At 42.4% G+C, this 26,433-nt stretch overlaps 1 protein-coding gene across 1 annotated transcript in view; it reads left to right on the plus strand.

Annotated features, from left to right (window-relative positions):
• The window catches only part of Cfi (complement factor I), a 55,218-nt gene that overhangs the window by 5,513 nt on the left and 23,272 nt on the right, over positions 1–26,433 (plus strand). The window contains exons 3-5 of the mRNA XM_052732228.1: positions 15,653–16,073; positions 19,216–19,369; positions 23,086–23,267. Of these exons, the coding sequence (XP_052588188.1) occupies positions 15,653–16,073; positions 19,216–19,369; positions 23,086–23,267 (757 nt within the window). The remainder of the gene's footprint in view (positions 1–15,652; positions 16,074–19,215; positions 19,370–23,085; positions 23,268–26,433) is intronic.

The raw sequence follows: 26,433 nt of genomic DNA on the forward strand, positions 1-26,433 counted from the left end.
TTTCTTCTGTTGTTCCTACACTTAGAAATTCTACCCATTGGCTAAAGAGATGACTCAGTGGTTAAGAGTGCTTGCTGCTCTTCCCAGTTGAGTTCCCAGGACCTATTTCCAGAGATTCAGTCATCTGAAACTCCCATTCCAGGGAATCCAATGCACTTTCCTGGGCACCTGAACACACATGGCACACACTTACACACACACACACACACACACACACACACACACAATCTTTTTTTTTTTTAAAGAAATTCTACTCATTACCTAAGATTTAAAACATGTTCAGTGGGATTTCTTTTACAAATGACAACCTTGATTCTAGCTTAGCAATATTTTAAAGCATAGTAATAAAAGGTAAACTGAAAATTTTCAGCAGAAAAGAGAATCAGAAACAGTTTGCATTCACTGGGATAGTGTACATTCAGTGTCTCCTCAGTTCTTGTGATGGTTAGGTTTTTGTTAACCTGACATAAGCTAGACTCATCTGAGAAGAGAAAACCTCAATTGAGAAGATGCTCCCATCAAATCAGCCCATAGGCAAGCCTGTGGGCATTTTCCCAACTGATGATTGACAATGAAGGCCGGCCCACTGCTTGTGATGCTTGCCTGGGAGGGTGGTCCTGGGGTGTATAGGAATGCATGCTGAGCCAGCCAGTGAGCTAAGCAGTGTCCCTCCCTGGCCTTCACTTCAGATCCTCCCTCCAGGTTCCTGCCTTGAGTGCATGCCCTTCCCTCCTCCGTGATGGACAAGAGAAAGCTAAAGAAGCCCTTTCCTCCCCAGGTTGCTTATCACAGAATTAGGAACCTAAGTTAGACAAGTCTTATCTCCTACCTTCTGTCCTCATAAAATCAGAAGAAATCTGGGTCCTCTGGACTTCCATAAAACATGTTATTGTTTTCTCAGTGAGTAGTGATAGCATGCAGGTGTTTTGATTAAGATATGTGTGCTCCTAAGGACAAGAGAGGAAGCCTGGGCACAGCCGTTAAGTCAGAATGTCCTCTCTACAGTGAAAGATAAAATATTTCATGTTACACGCCCCACCCTCAAAGAAGCATTCGCCTAGTAAGATTTCTGGGACTCTTTAGACTCTTTTGACTGACAGAAAACCTGAAGGTATCATGAGGTGTCAACCACGGAGAAGAACAGTGTGTGGTATTTGAGGAGGACTCAGTGAGAGACAGGAATGCGAAATTGATGCGATAGGACAGGCCAGTCCACCCAAAACATAGAACTATACTCATTTTGAGAAGCAACCTGTACTCTTCTGGTTCCTGATAAATGTGGAATAAATAAGCCAAGGATATCATGTTATCATGTGTCTAGAACTACATTACAACCTCTACCAGAATACTCCAAGAGAAACGACACTAATTTTTAGGACAGTTTGATATTATCCAGACTCAACCATCTGTCAGCCCAGCGCTGGTATAAGGAACACAAGGCAGACGAGGCCTTGGAGGCAGAGATGGCAGCTACCCACGAGGTATTTAGCCACTATTTATTTAGCCACTGTCTTCAACAAATGCTCAATCCAGTAGCCACAGAGTCTAACACTGTGCCCACAAGATGGCACAATTCATCAAGGAGACCAAGTTCCAACTTAGTGGCTAACTGCCTACATCTGATCCCTTCAGTCCTAGAAACAAGAGTCGTATATTATCACCACAGTAGATATATTTGAGATATGGGTGTGCCTTTGGGGCCTACAGATCTAGTTAGTAGCATAAACTAAAGGATCTCAGAGTAGTCACGTCTTCCAGCAGGAGAGCCCACATAACAACCTGCCTGATAAGGGTACTCTCGTGACAGCAAAAGCGATACAGAAGTTGGCCTATGCCCATGCATTCCACTGATCATATCACATACCACACCCACAACAGGTAGTACAGCATTGGAGGACCTGCTGTGTGCAGAGCTAAGGTGCCAGTTAATGACATTCTGAGAGGACTGCTGCTGTGTTCTAGGAATCAATATGCGCATTTTACAACGGCCTCTTATTTAACAGTGTGTCTCTGATAGGACATCCAAGGGATACAGGAATGACCACAGTTACCATCACTCCCAGTGAGCAGGTGGGCGCTCAATGCTTCCTGTTCTTACAAATGTATACTCTGTGGAGTTATACTCTTGGTCCCCCAAAGTACCATACTTTCACTAGGGGTACAGTAAGGATACTCTTGAACCAGGAGTGGTAGCATTCACCTCTAATCCTAGCACTCAGGAGACAGACTGAAGAGGATCCCTATAAGTTTGAGGCCATCCTGGTCTGCATAGTAAGGGACAGGTCAGCCAAGGCTACATTGTGAAACTGACATCCTGCCTCAATATCAACAAAATCCCATAGAACCAATGAAAACTAAGGCTGTTTCCTGGTGCACACTGGGCTCTTTGTGTCTAGAGACCAAGAAGAAGGAACAGGAGCCTTGGTCTTGATGGGATAATTGGCCTTAATAACTCAGGGGAAGCAGAACTCCTGTTATCACAGCAGGGATAGGGGTGGAAGAAGTATGTGTGTCACGTGACTGCTGGAGTGCCTGTTTTGACAGTAAAGGAACAGCAACTTTGAGCTGAGAATGGAAGCCAGGACTTCCACCTATGCCCGGAAGAGGCTGTGGGATACACTGCCAGGTAAGCCACTGAAACCACAGAGGTCAAGCTTGGAGGGAAAGGGGTATGGAATCAATGAAGCAGAGACAGCAGTAAGCGTCAGCTGTGGCCTCAGCATCAACTGCGATGCCTGAGTTAGTGGAGTTTTCCCAATAACTCCCTCTTGGGAAGTTTCTCTCAGGAAGGAGAGGCCCATGGGAATTTTGGAAGAACTGCTTTTGGAGTATACTTTGGAAGGAGTTCAAAGAGTATCAAAGGGTATCAAAGGGGCCAGAAGAGACAGGTGAGTCCCCAGACATGTCCTTCAGGGAAGGACTTGCCGGCTGGCTGCGAAGAGTGCCAGAAAACACCCGACGACAAGAACTTGTCAGGTCCTTCGGTGTCTGTCTGCATCTGCTTTACCCCAGGGCATGGTGTCCTGAGCAGCGCCTGTGACCGAACAAGGTGGGATGTAATGGTCCAGTCTTTTCCTCTGAAGCAGGGAACTGGCCAATCACAGTTCTCCAGAGCACCTCTTAAGCAGGCCAAGGCTTTGTTGGACCCACACAGATGCCCCATTGCTCCTCCTGCTTTTTGCTGTTACTCTCTTCCATGGGTACTGATGCCCGATGGAATCTTGCACCAAGACTGTCTTAGATCTGCCTCTAGAGAACGCAGACAGGCAGCATTTCAGCTGCCACAGGTCTCCCCTCCTCAATCTTAAGGCAAAGGGTGTAATTTTATTTGCCAAATGACATAAAAGAAAAAAAAATTGCTTCCATGGTACTTTCTGTGTTCCCTGAAGAACAGAATCAGGGCATTGTCAGGGCCACGATGGAGCAATCGGTCTCCCCTGGTCCGAACACTTCCTATTGGTCGCCTGCCTCGGATACTTACTGCAAAGGCTGGTTTTTTTTGTTTGTTTCAGTTACGGTAAAACTCTGGATGTTAGCCAAGTCCTCCAAGAGTTCAAAAGTACAAAGCTCTAGGAGGCTTTTCCTTTTTAAATATTTTTTCAGAGGTTAAAAATTAAATTTCAGGGGAGTATATGGAATGGACAAGAGTCTTCCGTGGAGACGGCCTGCACACCTCCAGCATGAACCCCGCTCATCTTCTTCTGCTACTTTTGTACCTCCACTTGAGTTCCTGCAAGGTGAGTGACACAGTCATTATGGAAACTCTTTCAAGGAGACATTTTCAAGATTATAAAAATACAGGAAAATCCTTAAAAGATGTGATTTCGACTTAACTATTACTTTAGGGTAGTTGTTAAGAATGCAACTAGCCGGTCTCCTTATTTGTTTCTTGATAAGAGGAGTTTAAAGAAATAGTTTTTTATATGCTTGTACATGCTCATTAACATTGAGCTGAACAGGAGCTTCATTGATTCACTGCTATAAGTTATTGAAATATTAAATCAATAAACATTCACCATGCTTCTTCATGTAAGGTATGGTGATAGGAAAGTAAGGCTGATTCTTCTTTCAGTATCCTTTTAAGGAAATTGTAGAAAGATGATTAAATACGTCAAATGGAAAATAATAAACAAGACTTAAATTACGTTTGAAAATGCAAAATGGGGGAATAGCACAAGATCATGAGGATATTCCTTACTTATAACGGTATCACATCCTGATGAACCCATCATATATTGAAAGTATTGTTAAGTGGGAAATATATTTAATGTAACTAAACTTCACAGTGTAGCCTAATTTAATCATGCTCAAAGTACACTAACCTGAAGTTGGACAAAACCACCTAATAAAAGCCCATTTTATAGAGCACTAATTATTTTATACAGTTTGTTGAACACAGTTCTGAGTACTGGGAATTTTGTATACATATCAGAGTGTCAAAACACAATGTCTAGGATACACTGGCAAGATGATATTGCTCACCTGATGATCGTGTGGCAGATGGGGTGTTGTGGCCCAGCCTTTCATCAGAATTTCACCACTGTCACTAGTCCAAGAAAGATCAAAACTTGCAGCATAGTTTTCTCCTAAATATGTATCATTTTCATACTATTATAAAGAACAGGGTTATAAAATATCTCTGTAGAACAACCACTTGGCAAATAACTTTAGTGAGAGGACAAATCACCCGAAGCTGAGAGGTCAGGAAGAGACTATTGGATGAGAGGGATTTATGCTGGACCCGTCATTCCAGATTCAATTGGATCTTTGGGGAGAAAGAGTGATGCTTTGCAGCCCTTTGAGGCAGAAAAGGGAGCAGATGTTTTAAGCACCACTTGTCTTCCAGATAAGCAAATCCACCCCATCAGAGTGAAGGCTTTGCAATCTCCAAAAGAAGATAAAGCTGCCACAGTACATTGTCTCTTAAGGCTAGCCATTCTTAAGACATCTTAAATATCCGTTGATGACTGTCAACTTTGGTGATCAAGGAACCTTGAGATGGCATGGCCAAAATGTTTTGTCTTCCTGCAGCTTGTAGAAGCAACTGTGTAATGAAAAACCACTTATGAGATCTGAATTATGTATTTGACATGTACCATTTAAAATGTTATTATATTTATAAAGTGGGACTAAGCTAAACATTTATTGATAAAAATGGATTATAGTATATTTTGTTATAGAAAATACACTACACACATGTGCATAGCTATATAGACATGGCCCATAAATGTATAGTATAACTGCTTCTATATATGATAATTGAAAGGTTCTTGCTGTGTTCGTGACAGATATTTAACAGCTGTTATCTCTGGGAATTGGGTTCACTGCTGGTTTATGTTTTCTAGATTTCTAAATTTCACAACTCAAAAAACCCTTTTTGTCAAAACATTTATAATTAGAAATTTTATTTAAAATCTCTCTCTCTGTATTCTAGTTTCGTTCCTGTTACTGTGATAAATACCCTGACAAAAAGCAGCTTTATTACGTTTTTTTTTTTTTTGTTTTTTGGTTTTTCGAGACAGGGTTTCTCTGTGTAGCTTTGCACCTCTCCTGGAACTCACTTGGTAGCCCAGGCTGGCCTCGAACTCACAGAAATCCGCCTGGCTCTGCCTCCCGAGTGCTGGGATTAAAGGCATGCGCCACCAAGCAGCTTTAAAAGATAGGGTTTATTTGGTTTCTAATTCCAAGTTATAGCCCATGACTGCAGGAAAGTCAGCACGGAGAAGTAAAGCATTATATCTATAGTCAAGAGCAGAGAGAACAGACACATGAATCCTTGTTTGTGCTCAGCTAGACTCCCCCAGTACACTGGTGTAGAACCACTTCTCAGGGAACGGTGCTGCCTGCATCAACCAAGTCTTTCCACATCAATTAGCAACCAACACTGACCCCTCACAGACATGCGCTTCACTCTGGCCAACCTGATCTACAGACTTGGTCATCGAGACTTTCTTCTCTGGTAATTCTAGGTTGGGTAAAGTTGGCAGGTAAAATTAATCAATATGGTCCCATTTGTTCCTGGAACCAATTTAAAAATAAAATAAATATAGTAATACCCCACTTGAAGAAAGAAAAAGTGTCTCTCTTTTATTGAACAGTCTTCCAAATAAATAAATAAATAAATAAATAAAAGCAAGCTTCCAAATAAAGCTTTCTTCGGTGTTTTAAGAGCTAGCATTTGGGGCCCGCTCAATGGCTGCCTGGGTAAAGGTACTTGCCACCGGAGCGTATGACCTGAGTTTGTCCCTGGCACCCTCATGGTGGGAGACGAGAGCCAACTCTCACAAGTTGTCCTCTGACTCCACACACACAGGCTGTGGCTCATGCACCCCACTATCCACAAAAACAAATGAATGTAGTGAAATAAAAGAAAGGTTATTATGAAATTTGCAAAAATCTCAGGAGTTTAAAAAACATTAGTTTGAAAGAAACTGAAATTTTTTATGTCACCTTTTATAATGTAGTTTATTATAGAAGCAACCTAAATGTGTTCCAATAGCTTGAACTGTGTTCTCAAAATGAAATTATAGTCAGCTGGGGGACGTTTTTGTTATTTTTACTGCTAGAGGCAGATTTCTTCCTCAGATTTCTGATTTGATTTTCTTAAATCAGAACATCATGATAGGTTGTCGTGGAAACGGTGAAGTCAACGAGGCCTCGCTGTAAGATACCCATAAGTTGCTTTTAAGAACCAAGAAAGAATGTTACCAGACAGGACCCACTTTGCCTGCTGTTTAATATTCTGGCCATAGAAATGGCAGACTGAAACAGAGAGCTTGTTCACACTTCAGTCAGCTGTAGACAGGGGGAACTAGTGTCTGCCTCTGAGGAGAGGCTCTGGGCTAGTTACAGCAGAGGACAGCAGCAGGAGACTGGAAGTTAGGAAATACTTGGTCTATGCATACATAGTCAAATGCTCCAGCAGTTCCCTTGCCAGTCCATATGTCAGAGGCTGAGCTAAAGCAAATAAGTATAAGCAGGTGAGGGGCTTCAATCTGGAGTGTTTGGGGTTTTTTTGTTTTCTAGATTCTCCTCAGTTTAAGATCCCACTTCCCCTTGGCTTTGTCTATTTCTAACTCTTTAGGGAATCAGTGTAGGGACTGGTTCTGGGTACCTCCTACCAAACCAGGGTGTAGATCTGAGTCAGAGGAATGAAACTGCTTGGCATGCGTTTGGAACTATTCAGGTAGTGAGTAGTGAGTCTGCATTAAAGACCACCCCCACTGACTAAGCAATAGGAACATACACAGTAGGTCATCCAGTTGGTCACTATTTATTCTTTACATACTTAGCTTTAGTAGGCTCTTATGGACAGTAACCTGAGCTCAATCAGGAATTCACTTAGAGAAGTCAAGGGCTAGAGTTTGAAGCCAATCAAATTTGGGTGATTTCAGCCGTAGTGTTTCCCACAGCATGGTCCCTCCCTCCCTTTTTTTGTAATGTTCCTATAGATGGGATGTACTAGAATCATAACTTTTGCAAGATAAATTTAGCTCATGTGTGATGGATCTGTGGCTGGACCCCTTTCAGTCCCACCAAGGGACTGGCCATCAGTAGCACTTCATAAAGTTCAGCCCAAAGATAATGGAGCTAATCTCGATGCTTGCTTTTCCTAAATGTCCCAGGCTCTAGGACAGAAGTTGTACGGGGGACCATTTGTAGGAAACGTTAGCTGCTAGAAGCAACCCTATTGTATAGTAGTTAGGGTGCTTTCCAATGATCATTCATACTTGACACTATCTGTCATCTTCAAGTGCTCTCCAAGTCTCCCATATCATCTCTTGAAACAGAAGAAGGGCTTCCTGTAAAACATTCCATAAGGGCTCCATTGGACCGTCTGTGTAGGGAACCTCTGCAAGAAAAACAATCGCCAAGGCCTGGGCTCAAGTTAAAATGGTTTCCAGACAAAGTGAAGTGTTTTTTAAGAGTATTTGTTGTTCACTACAAAAAGAAAATGTCCCAGGTAATCATCTTAGAAGGAGAAAGGATTTTTTGTTTTGTTTTGTTTTGTTTTTTAATCAGACTTTTAGATATCTTAGTCCCTTGTTGTTAGGGACTGCTGCTGCCTTGGGCCTGGGGCAGCCCAGTACACTCCAGCAGATAGATGAAACCCATTCACTTTATGATGACCAGAAAACAAGAAATAGGAACAGATAAGGGCCCCAACATCTCCTTTAAAAGTAATAACTTACATCTGAGCAGTGGGAGTCTTCAATCCCAGCACTGGGGAGGCAGACCCAGGCAGAAGGCCACTCTGGTCTACAGAGTGAGTTCCAGGACAGCCAGGCTACACAGAGATACCCTGTCTTGAAAAAAAAAATTATTAGCTTACTTCCCATGACCTCACTTTCTTCTACTAAATCCCACTTAAAAGTTTCCTGTCACACTATAAGCTGGGAACCAAGGCTTCAAACATGGGCCTTTAGATCCAAACAGAGAGTATGACTCATTTCTTCCACCTGGCCAGCAGATTGAGGTTATCAAGAAGTCTGTAATTCCTGGTGGAAGCCTGAGCCACCAGATACTTCTCGACTTTATTTTTGCCACAAAGTTTCCTCCATTGTCATTCTGACCCAGCTTGAACCCAGTAGGGTTTTAATACTCAGTTTCAGAAGCCCTTTGAGACTCACAAAGCAAAGCTTTTACCCAACCATAGTGTCTACAAATTGTATTAAGTACATAAAATCTCCATTGGCTCTGGGCATCATAGTAAAGTTAATTTGCCAAAATTGCCGAAATTCTCCAGCTCTGGTGCCTCTGGACTAAGCTCCTTTTGCTATGAGGGGAGTCCCTTTGCTTTTATGGGACATGTTATATGTATCTCTGAGTCACCTTTTGAACACTTTTAGAAGTCCTGTAATGTTTTCTTTACCCATGGGAACCCAATATAGGGTGCTCTGGTATGTCTGACTTATTACATCCTTCATAACACATTCACAGATGAAGACTTTATCTTCTATTTTATATAAGAGACCCAGCCTTCTTTGGGTCTGAAGTAGGAAGAACTCCAATCGAATCCCCATTGTTGGCTCTTGTTAAGCCCTCAGGAACATTCTCGTGTGTGGTCTATACATGTGTGCTCACCCATTTGAGCATATTGGGAGAACCAAAGGTCTGCTTCACGTGTCTTCCTCAATTGCTCTCCAGCTGATCTTGTGAGTCCCCTGACTCCTGTCATGCCTGGCTTTCACACTGGTACTGGGACTCCAAAATCAGGTAGGTAATCTTGCTTACAAAGAAAGACTTTACCCTCTCAGCAATTGCCCCAGGCCCCTTGGGACCATTCTTAGAGAATATTCGTGAAATCCCAAGAATCAACAATCAGGGACATTTTGGGGGAACCTAGTGCCTCCCAGGCCTGCCCATTAGTTTTGCTTCCTGGTTTGCGCTATTGCTTCCTTGAACAGGCAGATAATTTGATATCTGTATCTGGAATTTTCCTTAGGCTGTCAACCAGTTCCCAAATAAAGACACTGAGACTTGTTATTAATTAAGAATGCTCGGCCTTAGCTCAGGCTTGCCCCACTGGCTCTTTCAACTTAATTTAACCTGTTTCTATTCATCTACGTTTTGCCTCAGGGCTTTTTACCTTTCTTTCATTCTGTATATTCTACTTTCCTGCTTCCTCCATGTCTGTCCGACTGGCCCCTGGCGTCTCCCTGTCTTCTCTTTTTCTTTCTCCCCCAGCCTAAATTTCCCCTCCTACTTACTCTCCCTGCCCGCAAGTTCCACCTACACCTCCTCCCTTGCTATTGGCAATTCAGATTTTTATTAGACCCATCAGGTGCCTCAGGCAGGCAAGACAAAACAGTCACACATCTTTACATAATTAAACAAATGCAACATGTATTTACATAGTTAAGCAAATGCAACACATCTTTGCATAGTTAAACAAATATTATGCAACATCTGTTGTCATGGACAATGGCCAGTGACTCCAACTTCTAATAAATCTGAAGCTTGCTAGCCTGTTAAATTTCTCTCCCTTAAGTCTTGTTTAACACTCTGTCTTTTTCCAAATTGATGCATGGAGCTTGGAGTGTAGCTTGGCGTTACAGCATGTGTTTAGCCTGTGCCAGATCCTGGATTTGATTCCCAGCACCACCGCCATGATTACCACCAACAAACAATGATTTCCTGGGCACAAACCCTGAGAAAGCATATTTTGTGCTCTCTCATCCTTACCCAGATGGAGGGTCCTTGCTGGGGCTATAAATTCCATCTTCTGGATGAAGGGGCTTCTGTTTCCTCTGTTGTTTGATGTGATACCACTGGATACTCATCTTTACAAGTTCTTGTTCCATAGAACCACTTCCAACCGTGAGCACCCTATGGCAGGACTGTTAGAATAGGATGGCTAGAATAAACTCATTCAATCTGGATAGAAGCAAACGCAGGTTCTTTAGTATGTTGTGACTTTTTTTTTTTTCCAGGATGGTATTAGGATAGTATGGAAGAAAAAGCAACTTTGGGATCCAGAACTATAGGCCAACTGAGATCTCCAATCAGGGTGGTAAGTTAGGGTTTGAAACCACTGGGTCACCACCATCTTTGACAATTTGGCTAATGTCCTAAGTCTCGGCTTTTGTAGTAGTAAAATCGGGTATTAAGTGGGACCAAAAAGGATACTTGAGTTCATATACAAGAAAGGTAGTCAGTAGAAGTTCTATATCTTTCTATATTATTAGTTCTATTATTTCTATATTATTTTAGCTTCAAATTTGCATTTTTTGGTGTGGGACAAATGTAAATGTTTATGAGATCTTCCTCAAAAAAAAAAAAGGTTTTTTTTTTCCCATTTCAGACTCCCATCTGCCCATATGTCCAGTCTTACCTCTTAGAAGGTTTCTTGACTTTGTTCCAGCTTAGAGGCCACAGTCTCTTCAGGTGGCAGTTAGATGTCCATTCATCAGGCTCAAGGAGCACTCTGGCATAGTTTTCAATAAATCTCATCCCAATGACTGAACAGCACATTCAGCACTCACGGGAAACTATTCTTTTAGTATGTGTTTCCCATTTGACATCTAAGAAGAAAGAAAATAGGGTTTTTTTGTTTGTTTGTTTTTGTTTTTTTGAGGTTTCCCCGAGTCTTTGTCTTTCTGAAGGGTTGAGAAGGTTACATTCAAAATTGAGAAGCTGACCTTGTGTCAATGAGAAAACCCGACAGTGTGTCTCTCACCATCCTAGTCACTAGGGCTCCATGAAGGAAGTTCTGACAGGAAGTGTGGGGTCAGAGTGAGCTCCAGAACTCATTCTCACGATCAGTGACCTCTGCATTTGGTGAACTACTCACTGTCCACTCTCTTCAAGAATTCTAGGTGTGGCTGGAGATATAGCTCACCAGCTGAGAACACTTAGGGCTCTTCCGGAACACCCGAGTTCAGATCCCTGCACCCACATCAGGTGGCTCACAACCACTTGTAACTGCAGCTCCAGGGGATCAGATGCACTCTTCTGGCCTCTGCAGGCATCTGCATTCATGTACATCTACATACAATTAAAAATAACATAAAGTTTTTGAAAAGAGCTCTATGTAGGTGGGAGCATTCCTTTTTCTTACTCTTTAACGGTCCTTGTGCTTGCTAAATGGGCACTGGATTAAAGGTTTCACAGTAGGGGGCCCCACCCAATTTGGGGATTAGGCCAGGGTTTTCTATCATAGGTCTAGTTATTCCTTGTGGCAAGTGACAGAATGGTCTTTGATCCATGCACCTGCCAATTTCATCTTTTGATGCTCCGTTCTTTCTTAAATCTGGTCCTTGCTACTGAAAAATGTTACAGGCAAATTTGACCAGTGGAAACCCTGGCATCCCTAGGGCTTTATCTATCTCTTGCTACTTATTTTATCTTTTGGGGGTACTCTAGCCAATTAATGATAGTTCACCTTGGTTGCCAACTTGACACTGGGAAGAACCCTCTGTTGAAGAATCGCCTCCAACAAACTGGCCTGCGGACATGCGTTGTGAGGCGTTGTCTTGACTGGTGGTTGATGGGGAAGGGCTCAGTGCATTGTGGGAGGTGCCAAGGTTGGCCTAGGCTGTCCAAGTGTAAGAAGTGTTTGCCATGGTCTCTGAGTCAGTCCTCTAGGTTCCTGCTTTGAGTTCCTGACTTGGCTTCCCTCAGTGATAGACTGCAATCTGTAAGCCAAAGTTGTTTTGGATCCATGTTTTATTACAGTAACAGCAACCAAACTAGAACACCAATGAAAATCAGCTGTGTCATTTCTGTTGTCTCTGTATCAATATCTATGTATAATATATTTGCTTCAAAAGCTCTAAGAATTCTGTAGGTCCTCACTGTTTTTATTTAGCTCTAATTGTTTAACCTGCTTTGCCTTGGGATTTGCAATAGTTACTTTTCTGATGCTGTACTAAAATACCATAACCGTCAGGTGATGTGTTGCATACCTTTAACCCCGGCACTTGGGAGGCAGAGGCAAGTCGATCTTTGTGAGTTCAAAGCCAGCTTCATTTACATAGTGAGTTCCAGAACTGTTGTTTTATCTTCAACACAGTGGCTGTACCTTAATCTACTGCTATTTCAGGCAGCAACTGCAACTCCACAGTTACCAGCCTGCTTCTCCGGAAGTAGCCTAGCGGCTCAGGCCACAGCCTGGTGGGAATTCTGTTCCCACAGGCACCGGCTCTGTCACTGCCACTAAAGATAGCTTTAATTAAATCTCTCCCATTCTATTTATAAATAAGACTCGAGATTCAAAGGCTGGGGTGAAAACCTGCTAGCTCAAAGAGGCTGTGTAGCAACTAGATGACCTCCTCTCCTTTCTGGTGTTTCTCAAAAACTCGTCCTTCTGTTCCACCAAAACAAAAGAAACCAATGCTGCTCAAAATCCCTCCCTACTACTTCTGGTGTGTCTCTCTACCTCTTCCAGATGCCCTTGGATGCTCTATGATTACTTTCTGTCAACTAGTTGCTAACTCAGCTTCCTGACCCAAGGCTAATTGTAGCTGGAGCGTTTTCTCTCCAGGTCCCACCAAACCCTGCAGTCCCTTAGCCCACCTATAAAATAAACACACGGATGCTTATATTATTTAAACTGCTTGGCCATTAGCTCAGGCCTATCATTGTCTAGCTCTTACTCTTATATTCAGCCCATTTCAATTAATCTATACTTTGCCACATGGCTCACGGCTTATTGGTACCTACATCTTCCTTGTCCTGGGCGGCTGCAGTCCCTCCACCTCAGCCTTCCACTTCACCCAATTTTCTTCTCTTTGTCCCGCCTATACTTCCTGCCTGGCTACTGGCCAATCAGTGTTTTATTTATTACCCAATCAGAGCAACACACGTAACATACAGAAACTCCCACAGCAGTTAATTTTATTAAATTAACGTAAATGCAAATTCAGGGTTCACAGTGTGACTGAATATCCCCCAACATAGGACAGCCAGAACTACATAGTGAGATCCTATCTCCATAAATAAATAAATAAAAATAAATAAATAAATAAAACCAAACACTGTGACCAAGGCAATTTATAAAAGGAGGCGTTTATTTGGGCTTATAGTTCCCAAGGGAAAGAAGTCTATGACAGGAGAGTAGAGACATGGAAATACAGAATGCTGAGAGGTTTTCACCTCTCTTGAGAAAAACTGAGTGATACCTTTCAGTATTAAAGTTGTTTATTCTTTAGATTCAGTCATTTCACTTCCCGATGAGTGTCTGACAGATGTAAGTAGTATATGTGGGAGATTAATAGGTAAATTTATTGTAGTATTATTTACAGCAGTGAGACAAGGGAACTAATTAAATTGCTTTTCAGATGGGGCCATTAGAAGCAAATTGCAATGGTCAGGGGACTGGAGAGTAAACTATGATCTCATGTATGCACTACCGACCTCTGGAAAACCACAAGAACCAGGCTAATGATTTTTTTTAATCCCCAAAGCAAAACAATAGAGTTGATTTCAAAACAATATGTCCTATTTCTTTGGAGCAATTAGGGATAAGTATGCAAGACCCGCTCTTCCTGCCCACACTGTGCAGCCATCTCCCCACAAGTGCCAATGGCTTTCTGATTCTGGGAAAGGAGGAATATTCACTTAAAAATAATAATAAAAAAATACCAGCCAAAGCAAAAAAGACCATATTGAACTTCCTCTGTAAGTTGAAACAGTTCATTATTTGGTACTAATAAAGAGATGTTCTGCTTTTGAATCTAATCAGAATAATTGCTGGGTAAGAAGTTGTGGGGTATTTGGACCATGTCTTTCCATGGGCTCTCCCCTAAGCATGAGGCAAACTGAATGGGCCAGTCAAACCAGTGGGAGAACTTACAATTGAAGACCACAGTGAGAGAAATTACGTTATAGTGAGTGGACCTAACAATACTCTTCCATTGGGAAGGATTCTGGGATGGATGTTTACTCTTGAGATCCAAGTTACTTACTCTCTTCAGAAAAAGAGACAAGGCTACATCTTGCTTCTTTTCGTGACCTTTCTACTTACTTTCCTTGGTGTTTTCCAAGGAAATCGTTGTGCCAGTTGGATCATGCCCTAATAATTAGGTCACCTCAAAATATCATCGGTATAAACTCTATTTAGTACACACATCTGTAGATGGAACAGGAACCAACTAAACTATGGTGGGCTCAGCTGGGAAGGGCCTATTTCTCTTATTTGGTGGTCAACTTCCCATTGGTTAGTCAAAGTCACGTGGCCAGGCCCAGAATCCAAGGGTAGGGAACTACCCCTTGCCGCCAGGGAGAGGGACTGCTAAGGAAAGAAATGAAAATTAAGGCTGTATGCCTTGTATCACAACCGTCAACATGTCACTGTTTGCACAAGACCCGAAATGTTTGTGTCTTCTCCTGTGTGTTTGTCATTTTCTTGCCTGCTAGCTTCTCTCTGTGGTCTGTTTCCCCATCACGTAGAGAATTAGAGGCCCAGAAATATGCAGTCCACAAGATTTATTTCAACCAAGATAGCATGTAAGCATGCATAGCTAAAAAAAAGCCAGAGCCCCTTACAGAAGGGGTGAGGGCTCCAGAGAGGGAACAACATCTGCCCCGCTTCCCAGGATTTTTTTTTTTAAATAGGGTGAGGAGCAGAGCATTTCTCCTTCCTGGACCTGGTACAGTGCATTTAGCCTGTTAGGTCATTTTAAATGACAGCAGGGTGCCGCGGCTGAGATTCAAGTCCTGAGACAGGGAAGCGGTGTCAGCATGAAGAAATGAAGAAGCGTCTGACCGCCAGATGAGTTTCACACAAGTGGCCGGCCCCAAATAGCTCGAGCCATCTCTATTTATACTTCAAAAATAAACATGCTTTTCCATACCAATAAACATGTTTTTCCCATGTAGTAGTAGTTCATTAAATGGTTTTGCATTTAATTAACAGAATTAATAAATGCCAAGTTTCAAATTAATCCTGTGAGATGGATTAAGCATCAAATTTGTTACTCCCTACCATGGCACTGAGATTCATTGATCTCTTCCAAGACCCACTTTTATGCGGGCCTTCTAATAGCTCAATTAATTGCATTCCTGGAACTTGCCAACCATTACTGATACTGCTTCTACCCCTTCAAATGAAACTGCTAAAAGTAGGAGATATTATTACCCTCACTGTGCAGATGAGAACATTCACTCTTCAAGAGGGTAACCTGCCCAGAGTACCCACAACTGAGGCTAGGAGGCAGGTCTATCTGATTCGTGGAACCACCAGCCCATAGTCTTGCCTACGCTGCTGGCTGGGTCTGTTTTGTTCTTTTCCTTCACTTCCTCACGTTCCGAGAACACAAAAAGCTTTCGTTTGTTATTATTCCGTCCACAGCCCACTTTCACATCGGGACCGCCTCAGGAGGATCTGGTGGACCGGAAGTGCTTGCTGAACAAATACACGCTCCGCTCCTGTAACAAAGTCTTCTGCCAGCCGTGGCAGAAATGTGTCGACGGAACCTGTGTCTGCAAACTCCCTTACAAGTGCCCCAAGAGCGGCACCCCAGTGTGTGCCACCAACGGAAGGCAGTTCCCCACGTACTGTCACCAGAAGAGTTTTGAATGTCTTAACCCAGAGACGAAGTTCTCAAATAATGGAACATGCACAGATGGAGGTAGGAAAGACCAAGTGTGTGACCAAGTCACTGTGGCGGGAGGGCAACGGCAGGCCATCCATCCTCTCACAAAAGGCTTCCTCTATGAAATATTCTAATGGCAAGTCTTAACACGGGGGCTTCTTAAACTTGTTTCCACTCATGACCCCCTTTTCACTCAGGAAAATTATTGGGTGACTCTGAGCATATGAATACACAAAATGGGCTACAAATCAAATATTGGCTAATGATTTTAAGAAGCTGATTTTAAAATGTCTTTGATATGTGTATAACTTTACCATTTATTAAACATGAAAGCAAATTTGCATCCTAATGAGATGGATGTACTTAACATGAGTTAATCCTGCCTGAATATTTGACATCGTAGGGCATAATCTTCAGTGTTTTTCAGAGCTGATCAATGTTTTGGTTCTAGAGCCCCTCAATGCTGAGAATCTTGCTTCACATACATTCATTATACAAAGTGGCAGAAGTATGCTCAGGACCATCTCAGAAATTATTGGAAATTCTGTTCTGATCTCAAGCCAATATTCATTTAATCATTAAAAAAGAAAAACAGTACTACTGAAGTCAGCAACTCAAACAGGAGTTTTTAAAAATCGAACATTCTAATCCAATCCAATCCAAAGCTGCACATTAATCTGAGGCTCCTGTGCTGAGAAGTGGGAGAAACTATTAGGAGTCTTTGTGTTCTGTAATTAATCATTACATTTCTGTAGGAGGAAAAAAGCTTTGTATGTACAGTAAAAAATGTCCCAGCAGCCTTGGATCTGAGCCAAGGTATTTCAGGCAGCATGCATCCACACTGCTCAGCATGACGCATGCTCAGTGGAAAGAGAGCATGTTGTGTGTTCGGAAACATGGCTGCAGTGAAGTCACATGAAGCAACGGGGTCACACACTGCCAGAAACTCCTCAGAGCATCGCACACATTTGATGGTTTCTCTCTTTTTTCCCCTTTCATTCTTTTTTTGTTTTGTTCTGTTCGTTTCTTTTTGAGACAGGGTTTCTCTATGTAGCCCTGACTGTCCTGGAACTCTGTAGACCAGAATGGCCTTGAATTCAGAGATCCACCTGCCTCTGCCTCCACCTCCCAAGTGCTGGGATTAAAAGTGTGCACCACCTGCCAGCTACACATTTGATTTTTAATTAACTTTTGGTTGTGTTTTCAAGAACCTTTTACCAACTTTTGCCATCTACAATCAACTAAGCAACTCTGTGGAGGGTTATGACCCACTGTTTATAAGCTGTTTTTAGGTAGTAGTGATTGAAGTGACATCTAGAAAAATCCAGGGGTCACCAGAACAGTCTTTTCTTGAGTCCCCGGGGCTCTGAGGTGCTGCTCTTTGCTGCTCGGCCCTTCAGAATGTCCCCACTCTCACTTCTACTTGGTTGAAGGGATTGTTCACTGGGCCACGCAATTGTTTCAGAATTCAGTGAAAAGGTCTTGCTATGGAGGGCTGGAGCGATGGCTCAGGAGTTAAGAGAGCTCTTGTTCTTCCAGAGCAGAATTCAGAACCCAGCACCCTTGTTAGGTGGCTCACAACTGCCTGTCACTCCAGCTGCAGGAGATCCAAAGCCCTCTTCTGACCTCTGCTGGTGCTCCCTACACACATACACACACACACACACACACACACACACACACACACACACACACGGCATAATCATACACATAAATAAACAAGTAATCCTTAAAATGTCTTAGTATGAGATTGGTACTGATACAGCCTGCTCTGGCCTCAGCTTACCCACCAGAAATCTAACCTCAGTAATGTCTCCTGGAATCTGTCCCCTCAACACTGTCCTCCCCCTCACCCAGGCCCCACCCCATTGACACTGGTTTTCCAAGGATAGCTGGAGACACTGCTGACCTGGGACCAAGGCAGCACTTCAGGCAGGACCTTGTCTATACTCAGTCCAGGGGCCTGATGCAACTAGGAAGCTAGGATCCTGGCACGCAGCTTAGGAATCTATAAAATCTAAAAGAGTAGGGGGACCTCAATGCCAGTCAAGTTTTATTTCAAGTTCCTGTAAGCTTACCCGGCTGTTAAGTGACATTCTTAGTGACCTCTCTGGGCCCCATGTTCCATCACCTGTAAAGTATGAATAGTAGAAGTCTGTAAGTCCTGAGACTCTTGGAGGAATTAAATAAAAGGAAGCATGTAGGCTCTCTGCAAAGTCTGCACAGGCAAAGACTCATTACAGTTTAGCTATCCCAGTAAGACCCAGATCTGTCCTCGGATACAAAGTTATGGCACACACTGTATTTGGAAAGGAATGCTTAAGACATTCCTCTTAAAGGCACCGTGACACAGGTGCTTTCTTTCATTGTTTCCTTCCTTCTAAGCGGGTGGGTGTTGGAGTAACATTAGTGAAGAGTAGCATCTTAGTTACTGTTCTATTGCTGGGATGAGGCACCATGAACAAGGCGACTTATAAAAGAAAGCATTTAATTGGAGACTCCCTAACAGTTTCAGAGGGTAAGTCCAAGACCCTCATAGCAGGGAGGAAGTATGGCAACAGGCAGGCAGGCATGGTGCTGGAGTAGTAGGTGAGAGTTTATATCTTATCTGCAAGTTGGAGGGAGGGAAGGAGGGAAGGAGGGAGAAAGAGAGAAAGAGAGAGACAGAGAAAGAGAGAGACAGAGAAAGAGAGAGACAGAGAGAGAGAAACAGAGACAGAGAGAGAGAGACAGAGACAGAGACACAGAGAGAGAGAGAGACTGAGCCTGGCATGGCCTTTTGAATCCTCAACTCCCACCTTGTGTCACACTTCCTCCAATAAGGCCACACCACCTTCCCAAACAGTTCCACCAGCCTTTCAAATATGAGCTTATGGGGGCCATTCTCATTCAAACCACCACAGTTAGTAAAGCAAATTCCAATCCTCAGCTTCATATCTTCAATTGAAGATAAATATAACTTTATCTTTAAGGGTTGGTATGAGAATTTAGTGGTTTATGCCAATGAACAGCATGGCCACTAACACGATTAGGACTCCCAAAATAATAGCTTATCACTTGCTAAAACAATTATGATGTTCAAAGTAAATCTGAAGTTGGGTATTTTAATAAAGACAAGTTAAAAAGGAAGAAAATAAATGAAATATTGTCTGTCTAACCTTTTGGTTTTTTATTTTAGGGAAATTTAATGTTTCCTTAAGTTATGGATCTACAGATGCAGAGGGAATTGTTCAAGTCAAACTTGTGGACCAAGATGAGAAAATGTTCATATGTAAAAAAAGCTGGGGCATGATGGAAGCCAATGTGGCCTGCTTTGACCTTGGATTTCAACAGTGAGTGCTTGTCTCAAAGGATCTGCCGGACAGTTAATTCCATTGTTCCAGCTGTTTTCTTTCTGACTGGTCAATCTCCCTGGGCTGTAATGCCCTTCTATGTAAGCTGAGAATCTAACCACCCACCTCCCAGCACTGTGGTGAGCACTAAATGTGTCCGAGTTTGCCCAGCCGTAAGAGTTCTGTGAGCAGAGAGCACCATGCTTCTGGACAGATCCTGTGGAGACTTTTACACCCTCAAACACACTCCTGACTGTTCGATTTCATGCATCTAGAGTGACATCTATTTTTTCAGATCTCATATTGTTTATTTATGACCTTTCTCTTTTTATCCTCTGTTAGCCTTGCAGAGATGTTTGTACTTGTAAATGTTTTTATTTCTTTACTTCTATATCCTTACTCTTTGCTGTTATCTTTAACTATGCCATTTCCATATTTAATTTCCCCTTTTATTATTATTACTATTTTATTAAAGGGGACAGTGCCGGGGATTGAGCCCAGGGCCTCATGCCCAGGAGTCAGTACAGCCCCAGCCCACCCTTCCGATTTGTTTCTGATTCGTTTTGTGTTGAATGCTTAACTTAAACCATTTGCAGGTGCTCTTACTTTACTGACAGACATACTGAAGGTACAATTTCCCTCTGGGAATGCTTCGTCTGTACTCTCTACGTTTCCATAAGTGGCATTTTATTTATTGTTTTTCATAACATAAATAACATTTATGTTTATGTTTCCATAAGTAACAGTTTATTTATGTTACTCATAACATATCCTAATTTTCCAATGCAATTTTTGACGTAGTTTTGAAATTTCTTTTGTGCTTTTTCAAATGAATACATTTGTTTGCTTTTAATTAACTATTTGTTATTGATTTCCTAGTTAACTGTATTGTCACAGAATGTCCCTCTATGGTAATTATTTTTTTTAAGCATTTGTTGAAATTTGTTTTTTTATTTTTATTTTTATTTTTTTTTATTTTTTTTGGTTTTTCGAGACAGGGTTTCTCTGTGTAGCTTTGCGCCTTTCCTGGAACTCACTTGGTAGTCCAGGCTGGCCTCGAACTCACAGAGATCCGCCTGGCTCTGCCTCCCGAGTGCTGGGATTAAAGGCGTGCGCCACCACCGCCCGGCAGTTTTTTTATTTTTAAATACTTATATTCAGAGGTCTATAAAATAGATATCCAGTACAATAAGCAAGCTGTTAACTGTTTTTCTCAAATCTTTCCATTTCTTTCTTTCTGTCTTTATCTTCTTTAAATATATTATTTAATATACTACCTTATTCTTTGAGAATTTCCTACATGTCTACTATATATGTTAGTCATATCCATCCATGCTATCCCTGTATCACCTGACCCCTCAACAGTTCCTTCCTCCCAACAACATATATTTTTCTTTTTATTTCTCCCATTTTTTTATAACCCACTGAGTCCTTTTAACGCTGCCAACATGTGCATGGGTGGAGTCATTTACTGGAGCATGGACAACTTACTAGTGGCCACGCCCCCAAAGAAAAATGACTGCCCCTCCCCCAGGAGCTATCAATTGCCAATAGCTTCTCAGCTAGGGGCAGGGCCTCATGAGTCCCTCCTCCACCCATTCTGGATCTTTTTCCTGGCTTGACCTTGTGTAGATCTTGAGCAGATAACCACAGCTGCTGTGAGTTCATGAGTGGGCCTTTATTATTTGAGTGAGCCACAGCATACTTCTGATTTTTCATAGTTGTGGCCTGCAACCTCTCTTTTCCAGTTAGTGGCAAACTCTTGGTCTTCAACTACATGGTAGCTCTCTTTTGCTATAAATTGCCTAAGTTCATGGACAGACTTCTCTGATTTCAGCCAGTGAGGACTGTTGGTATTTACTATATCTTCTTTGCTTTGTTTTTAAGGCAGGGTCTCATGTAGCCCAGGCTGGCCTCGAACTCAACAAGGATGGTCTTCAGCTTTTGTTGCTCCCACCTCCACCTCCAGAAATGCTAGGATGATAGGGTTGTGCCACCACACCCAGTTAATACAGTGTTGGAAACGAAACCCAGTTAGGCAAGTACACAACCAACTAACCTACACCTCAGCTATTTATCACATTTTCTACAATGATTTTAATGTGAAGTTTTCATATTCACTTCTCAATTTGCCCCAATGGCTCGTTTTTTTGGTGTGTGTGTTTGTTTTTTGGTATGACTATTCTGAATCTTCGTTGTGGACTCAGAGAAACTAGAAATACCTCTCTGTTCTCTTTTTGCTTTCATTCTAGCTAATCTGTTACTAACACTGCAATTAGTATTTTATTTTTATTTCCATTTCTGATGCATCTTTGCTCAACTTTTAATTTTAACCCATTTTCCTCTATAAAGAGAAGCAGGAAGCAATTGAATATCCTAGAATAACAGTTTACCGTGAGTCATCATTTCTGGACTGTTGGGTAAAACAGAGAAATTCTTTTCACATATTTTGAACACACTGAGACTTCAAAGAATAGCATTATATTAATTATTATTATTATTATTATTATTATTATTTTTGTTTTTCGAGTCAGGGTTTCTCTGTGTAGCTTTGCGCCTTTCCTGGATCTCACTCTGTAGCCCAGGCTGGCCTGGAACTCACAAAGATCCACCTGGCTCTGCCTCCCGAGTGCTGGGATTAAAGGTGTGCACCACCACCATCCGGCTTATATTAATTACTTTTTGCATTGCATTGACCAAAAAGGTGTAAGAGAGAGACTTAACGACAGAAACTGTGTATTCTGGCTCCCGTTTCAGAGAGCTCCCTGTTGTGACCAGGTCCACTGTTTCTAGGTCTGTGGTGAGGCAGATTATCAGGGGGGTAGAAACATGTGGAGCAGAGGATACTCGTGGTGGACAGGAAACAAGGGGCCCTAAGCATATGCCCCTACTGACCTGCTTCCTCCAATGAGACAACACCCTTTGACCATTCAAAATAAGGCTATCATATTATGAACACAGCAAGGGATTAAATTATTCATTAGGTCAGAGTCTTCATGACTAGTTCCCTCTGGAAATGTTCCTTCTCACAGACACAGCCAGCAGTGTGCTTTCCTAAAAAGAATGTTAAAACTGACAACCAAAATTCATCTTCAAAGAGATGCCAAAATACCACCTCAATACTATCAAGGCTGAAACAAAGAGGTAGTTTATTGTAAAAGCCAAACAAAACTGTTAGAGTTCAAACAAGTTGACCTCCCACATCTTAAGCAATAATGAGATCAACTAGGTAAGGGTTCCAAAATGGGGGGCAGGTGTGAAGACTCCTCAAAAGAAAAGATGGGAAGTTTGTGCTGACCTTTTCTGACGTATACTTCCAGAATCCTCAGATCAAGGCAATCCACTCTGTTTTGTGAAGAAAAAAGTAGTAACATGATAAAAAGTCAGGCATGACACTCTCTGATGGGAAGGAAACATCAAGGGTGAAGGAAGCATTCCTCCTCAGTAAAAGCTGGAAAACAAGACTTGCTGAATGTTTGCCATGCTTTCAACCCTGACTGCTTGGTTGAAATTGATTATTTTAGTTCATCATTACAAAACCCAAATTATGATTCAAGTGAAGGTTTTAAGGCAAAGGGAAGGAGAATGTTAGTGTCTCCTATAATTTGTAAATCATTTGGGGGGAAAAATTGCTGTAGCCCCTCACTTCCTACGATAAGGTTATAAACACAAAGTTGAACTGTTCCCCTATCAGATTTCACTCATTCTGTTCACAGGGGTGCTCTTGTCACACGAAGACGGTTTAATATACCTGGAAATCTCCGTATAAACGTCACCAAATGCCTGCATGTACGTTGCCGGGGAATAGAGACCAGTTTGGCGGAGTGCACCTTTACCAAGAGAAGAACTAACACTTACCAGGGCTTAGCCGATGTAGTGTGTTACACACAGGATGCAGGTTGGCAGAGTATTTCCATAAAGATTGTTTCTTTCATAAATGCCTATATTAAGTAAACAATGATGGATATGCAATTGTCAGTCAAGGAGACAATGATACCTCTATAAAGTTTGGAGTTTAGAACTGTCTTACTTAGGGTTTCTATTGCTGTGAAGAGACACCAGGACCATAGCAACTCTTACAAAGGAAATCATTTAATTGGGTGGCTTACCATTTCAGAGGTTTAGTCCATTATCATTGTGGCGGAACATGGTGGCATGCAGGCAGACATGGTGCTGTAGGAGGAGCTAAAAGTTAATACATCTGGATCTGCAAGCAACAGGAAGTGGTCTGAGACACTGGGCATAGCTAGAGCATATATGAAACTTCAAAGCCCACTCAATGACATGCTTCCTCCAACAAAGCCACATCTCCTAATAGTGCCCCTCCCTATGAGCTTATGGGGGCCATTACATTCAAACTACCACAAGAACCTATATTTGTGACCTCCATTGTTCTTTTTTTGTCACTCAAAACCTGCCGCCCAAGTTCCTTTGTGGAAGCAAAATTATCTGCCTCCTCTTCGCTTCCTTGAATATGTGAACTCAAATAACCATAGCAAATAAGTTGATTAACTATAAAGAGACACCTTGGCACCTCTTTTGATCATTAAATCCTATGTACATTATTATATTTCTTTAAAATGCTTAAGTGACTACCTCATTGCCTCAGTTTCCCCTGAAACCACATTAGAAATATTTTGGCATATGTATGGGGCCAAAGACAAGAACTATTACCCTTTCTAGTTCTAAGAAAATCAAAGTACTAGAACATGTAAATGTCTAGCCCATGTGTGTCCAAAAAGTGGAGGCTGGGTTAGTGTAGGAGCAAAAGAATAGGGGTGAACAGTAGTTCCCCATGACAGGTGATGCTCCAGGCTCCTGAATCCTCTGTGTTAGTAACTAAAACACTTAATGATTTGTTTTATTTTTATTTTTAGATTGTTTTGGTTTTTAGTTTTAATAATCATACACATTGTAGCTGGATAGTTTTCTCTCCTGGTCCCGCCAAGCCCCGGCAGTCTGACAGCCCACTTATAAAATAAACACACAGACGCTTACATTATTTAAACTGTTTGGCCTAATGGCTCAGGCTTCTAGCTATCTAGTTCTTACATCTTAAATTAATCGATTTCTATAAATCTATACCTTGCCACGTGGCTCAAGGCTTACCGGCATCTTCACATGCTGCTTGTCATGGTGGTGGCTGGCAGTGTCTCCCTCCGCCTTCCTGTTCTCTCAATTCTCCTCTCTGTTAGTCCCTCTGTTACTTCCTGCCTGGCTACTGGCCAATCAGTGTTTTATTTTTGACCAATCAGAGCAACACATTTGACATACAGACCATCCCACAGCAACACACATACAATATTTTGTGATTGAATTACTCCCCAGTAACCTCTCTTATTGTCCCTCCCCTGTGAACCCTTTCTTCTTGCCAACAAGTCTCCATTTCGCTTTCATTACTTTTCTTTTGAGAGACAGGGTCTTACTATGTATCCTTGGCTGTCCTGGAACTCCCTCTGTAGCCCAGGCTGGCCTTAAACACACAGAACTCTGCCTGCCTCTGCCTCCCAAGTGCTGGGGTTAAAGATACGCCCAGCTCTCCTCCTTCACCCCTCCCCACAGTGAGTTTAGTTTGGGCTGCTTGTATAAGCTTAAGTAAGGAGTTCTTTTTTTGGAGCATGAGCAACTCACCAGTGCTCACACTATCAAAGAAAACCACACATACACACACACACACACACACACACACACACACACACACACACACACACACAAGCACACACACTGCCAGTAGTTCCTCAGAAAGTAGACACCTCTCTGACCATGATGAAATGCTGAAGGACTGTCTGTTCAGGCCGTGTGTGTGTGCGTGTGTGTGTGTGTGTGTGTGTGTGTGTGTGTGTGTGTGAGCGTGTGTGCGTTGCTACTGTGTTATGTGGATGACAGTGTTTCACAGCACTCCTCCCCATTTTCCAGCTCGCACGTTCTTTCCATCCCCTCGTCTGCAATGGCCCCTGGGCCTTACAGAGGTGATGGAGCTATGTCCTGTTTATGGCTGAGCACTCAGTAGTCACTTCTGTTCTCAGCACATTGACCAGACCTAAGTGTCTGCAGCATCAACCTTCATCCACAGCACAAAGGCAGAGTCACACTAGTCCATGGATATAAACAAATATTTTGAAGGTATCTGGACACTATGACCGTTTAGCAAATGACAGTAGTAATATCTGAGTCACTGGTTTTGTTGCTGTGAAGAGACATCATGACCAAGGAAACTTTTATAAAAGAAAGCATTTAACTGGGGCCTTGCCTACAGTTCAGAGGTTTAGTCCAATATCGTCATGGCAGGGAACATGGCAGCATGCAGGCAGACATGGTGCTGGAGAAGGAGCTGAGTGCTACAGAGAGAGAGAGCAAGAGAGACAGAGACACACACAGAGGGAAGAGAGAGAAACGGAGAGAAATGGGGGACAGAGAGAGACATACAGACAGACAGACAGAGACAGACTGGGCCTGTCTTGGGCTTTTGAAACCTTAAAACCCACACCCAGTGACATACGTCCTCCAACAAAGCCACACCTCTAATCCTTCTAATCCTTTCAAACAGTTCTATTCCCTGGTGACCAGGCATTGAAATATATGAGCCTATGAGGGTCATTCTTATTCAAACCATTATAAGAAGGTTCTCCCCTCGGGTTAGACTTGTCATTCATAGAGATTTCACCTGCCTTAGAATACCAGGCATTTAGTGCCTCCCACAAAGTAGGCCTCAATCCAATCAGAAATTGGTGATTGCCCCCCAAACTGTCAGGCTTCTATCACACCAGTGGGCATATCTTGCCTGGATGGTTGATATTATAGCATGCAGGGTCCCCCTCTAGACTGTTGATACGTTTTCTTCCCCAGCAGCTTACATAGAACTTTCTGTCAGCTAGCTATCCAGGAGGAAGTTCACAGCTTAGATCCAGCTTGATTTCTATGTGTCTTGCAGACTAAGTGTGCGGTGTCATCAGCAACAGGGCCTTACAATCTAGTTATGATGAGCAGCCAAGAATAATGGCAGGAGCCTTTACTATCTGGGGGAGTTTCTTGGGACCTCTCTGACCAAAACTCATAGGAAGGTC

The sequence above is a fragment of the Peromyscus californicus genome, unplaced genomic scaffold (assembly GCF_007827085.1).
Source record: "Peromyscus californicus insignis strain IS unplaced genomic scaffold, ASM782708v3 Scaffold_9__1_contigs__length_137607984, whole genome shotgun sequence".
NCBI classification, from domain to species: Eukaryota; Metazoa; Chordata; class Mammalia; order Rodentia; family Cricetidae; genus Peromyscus; species Peromyscus californicus.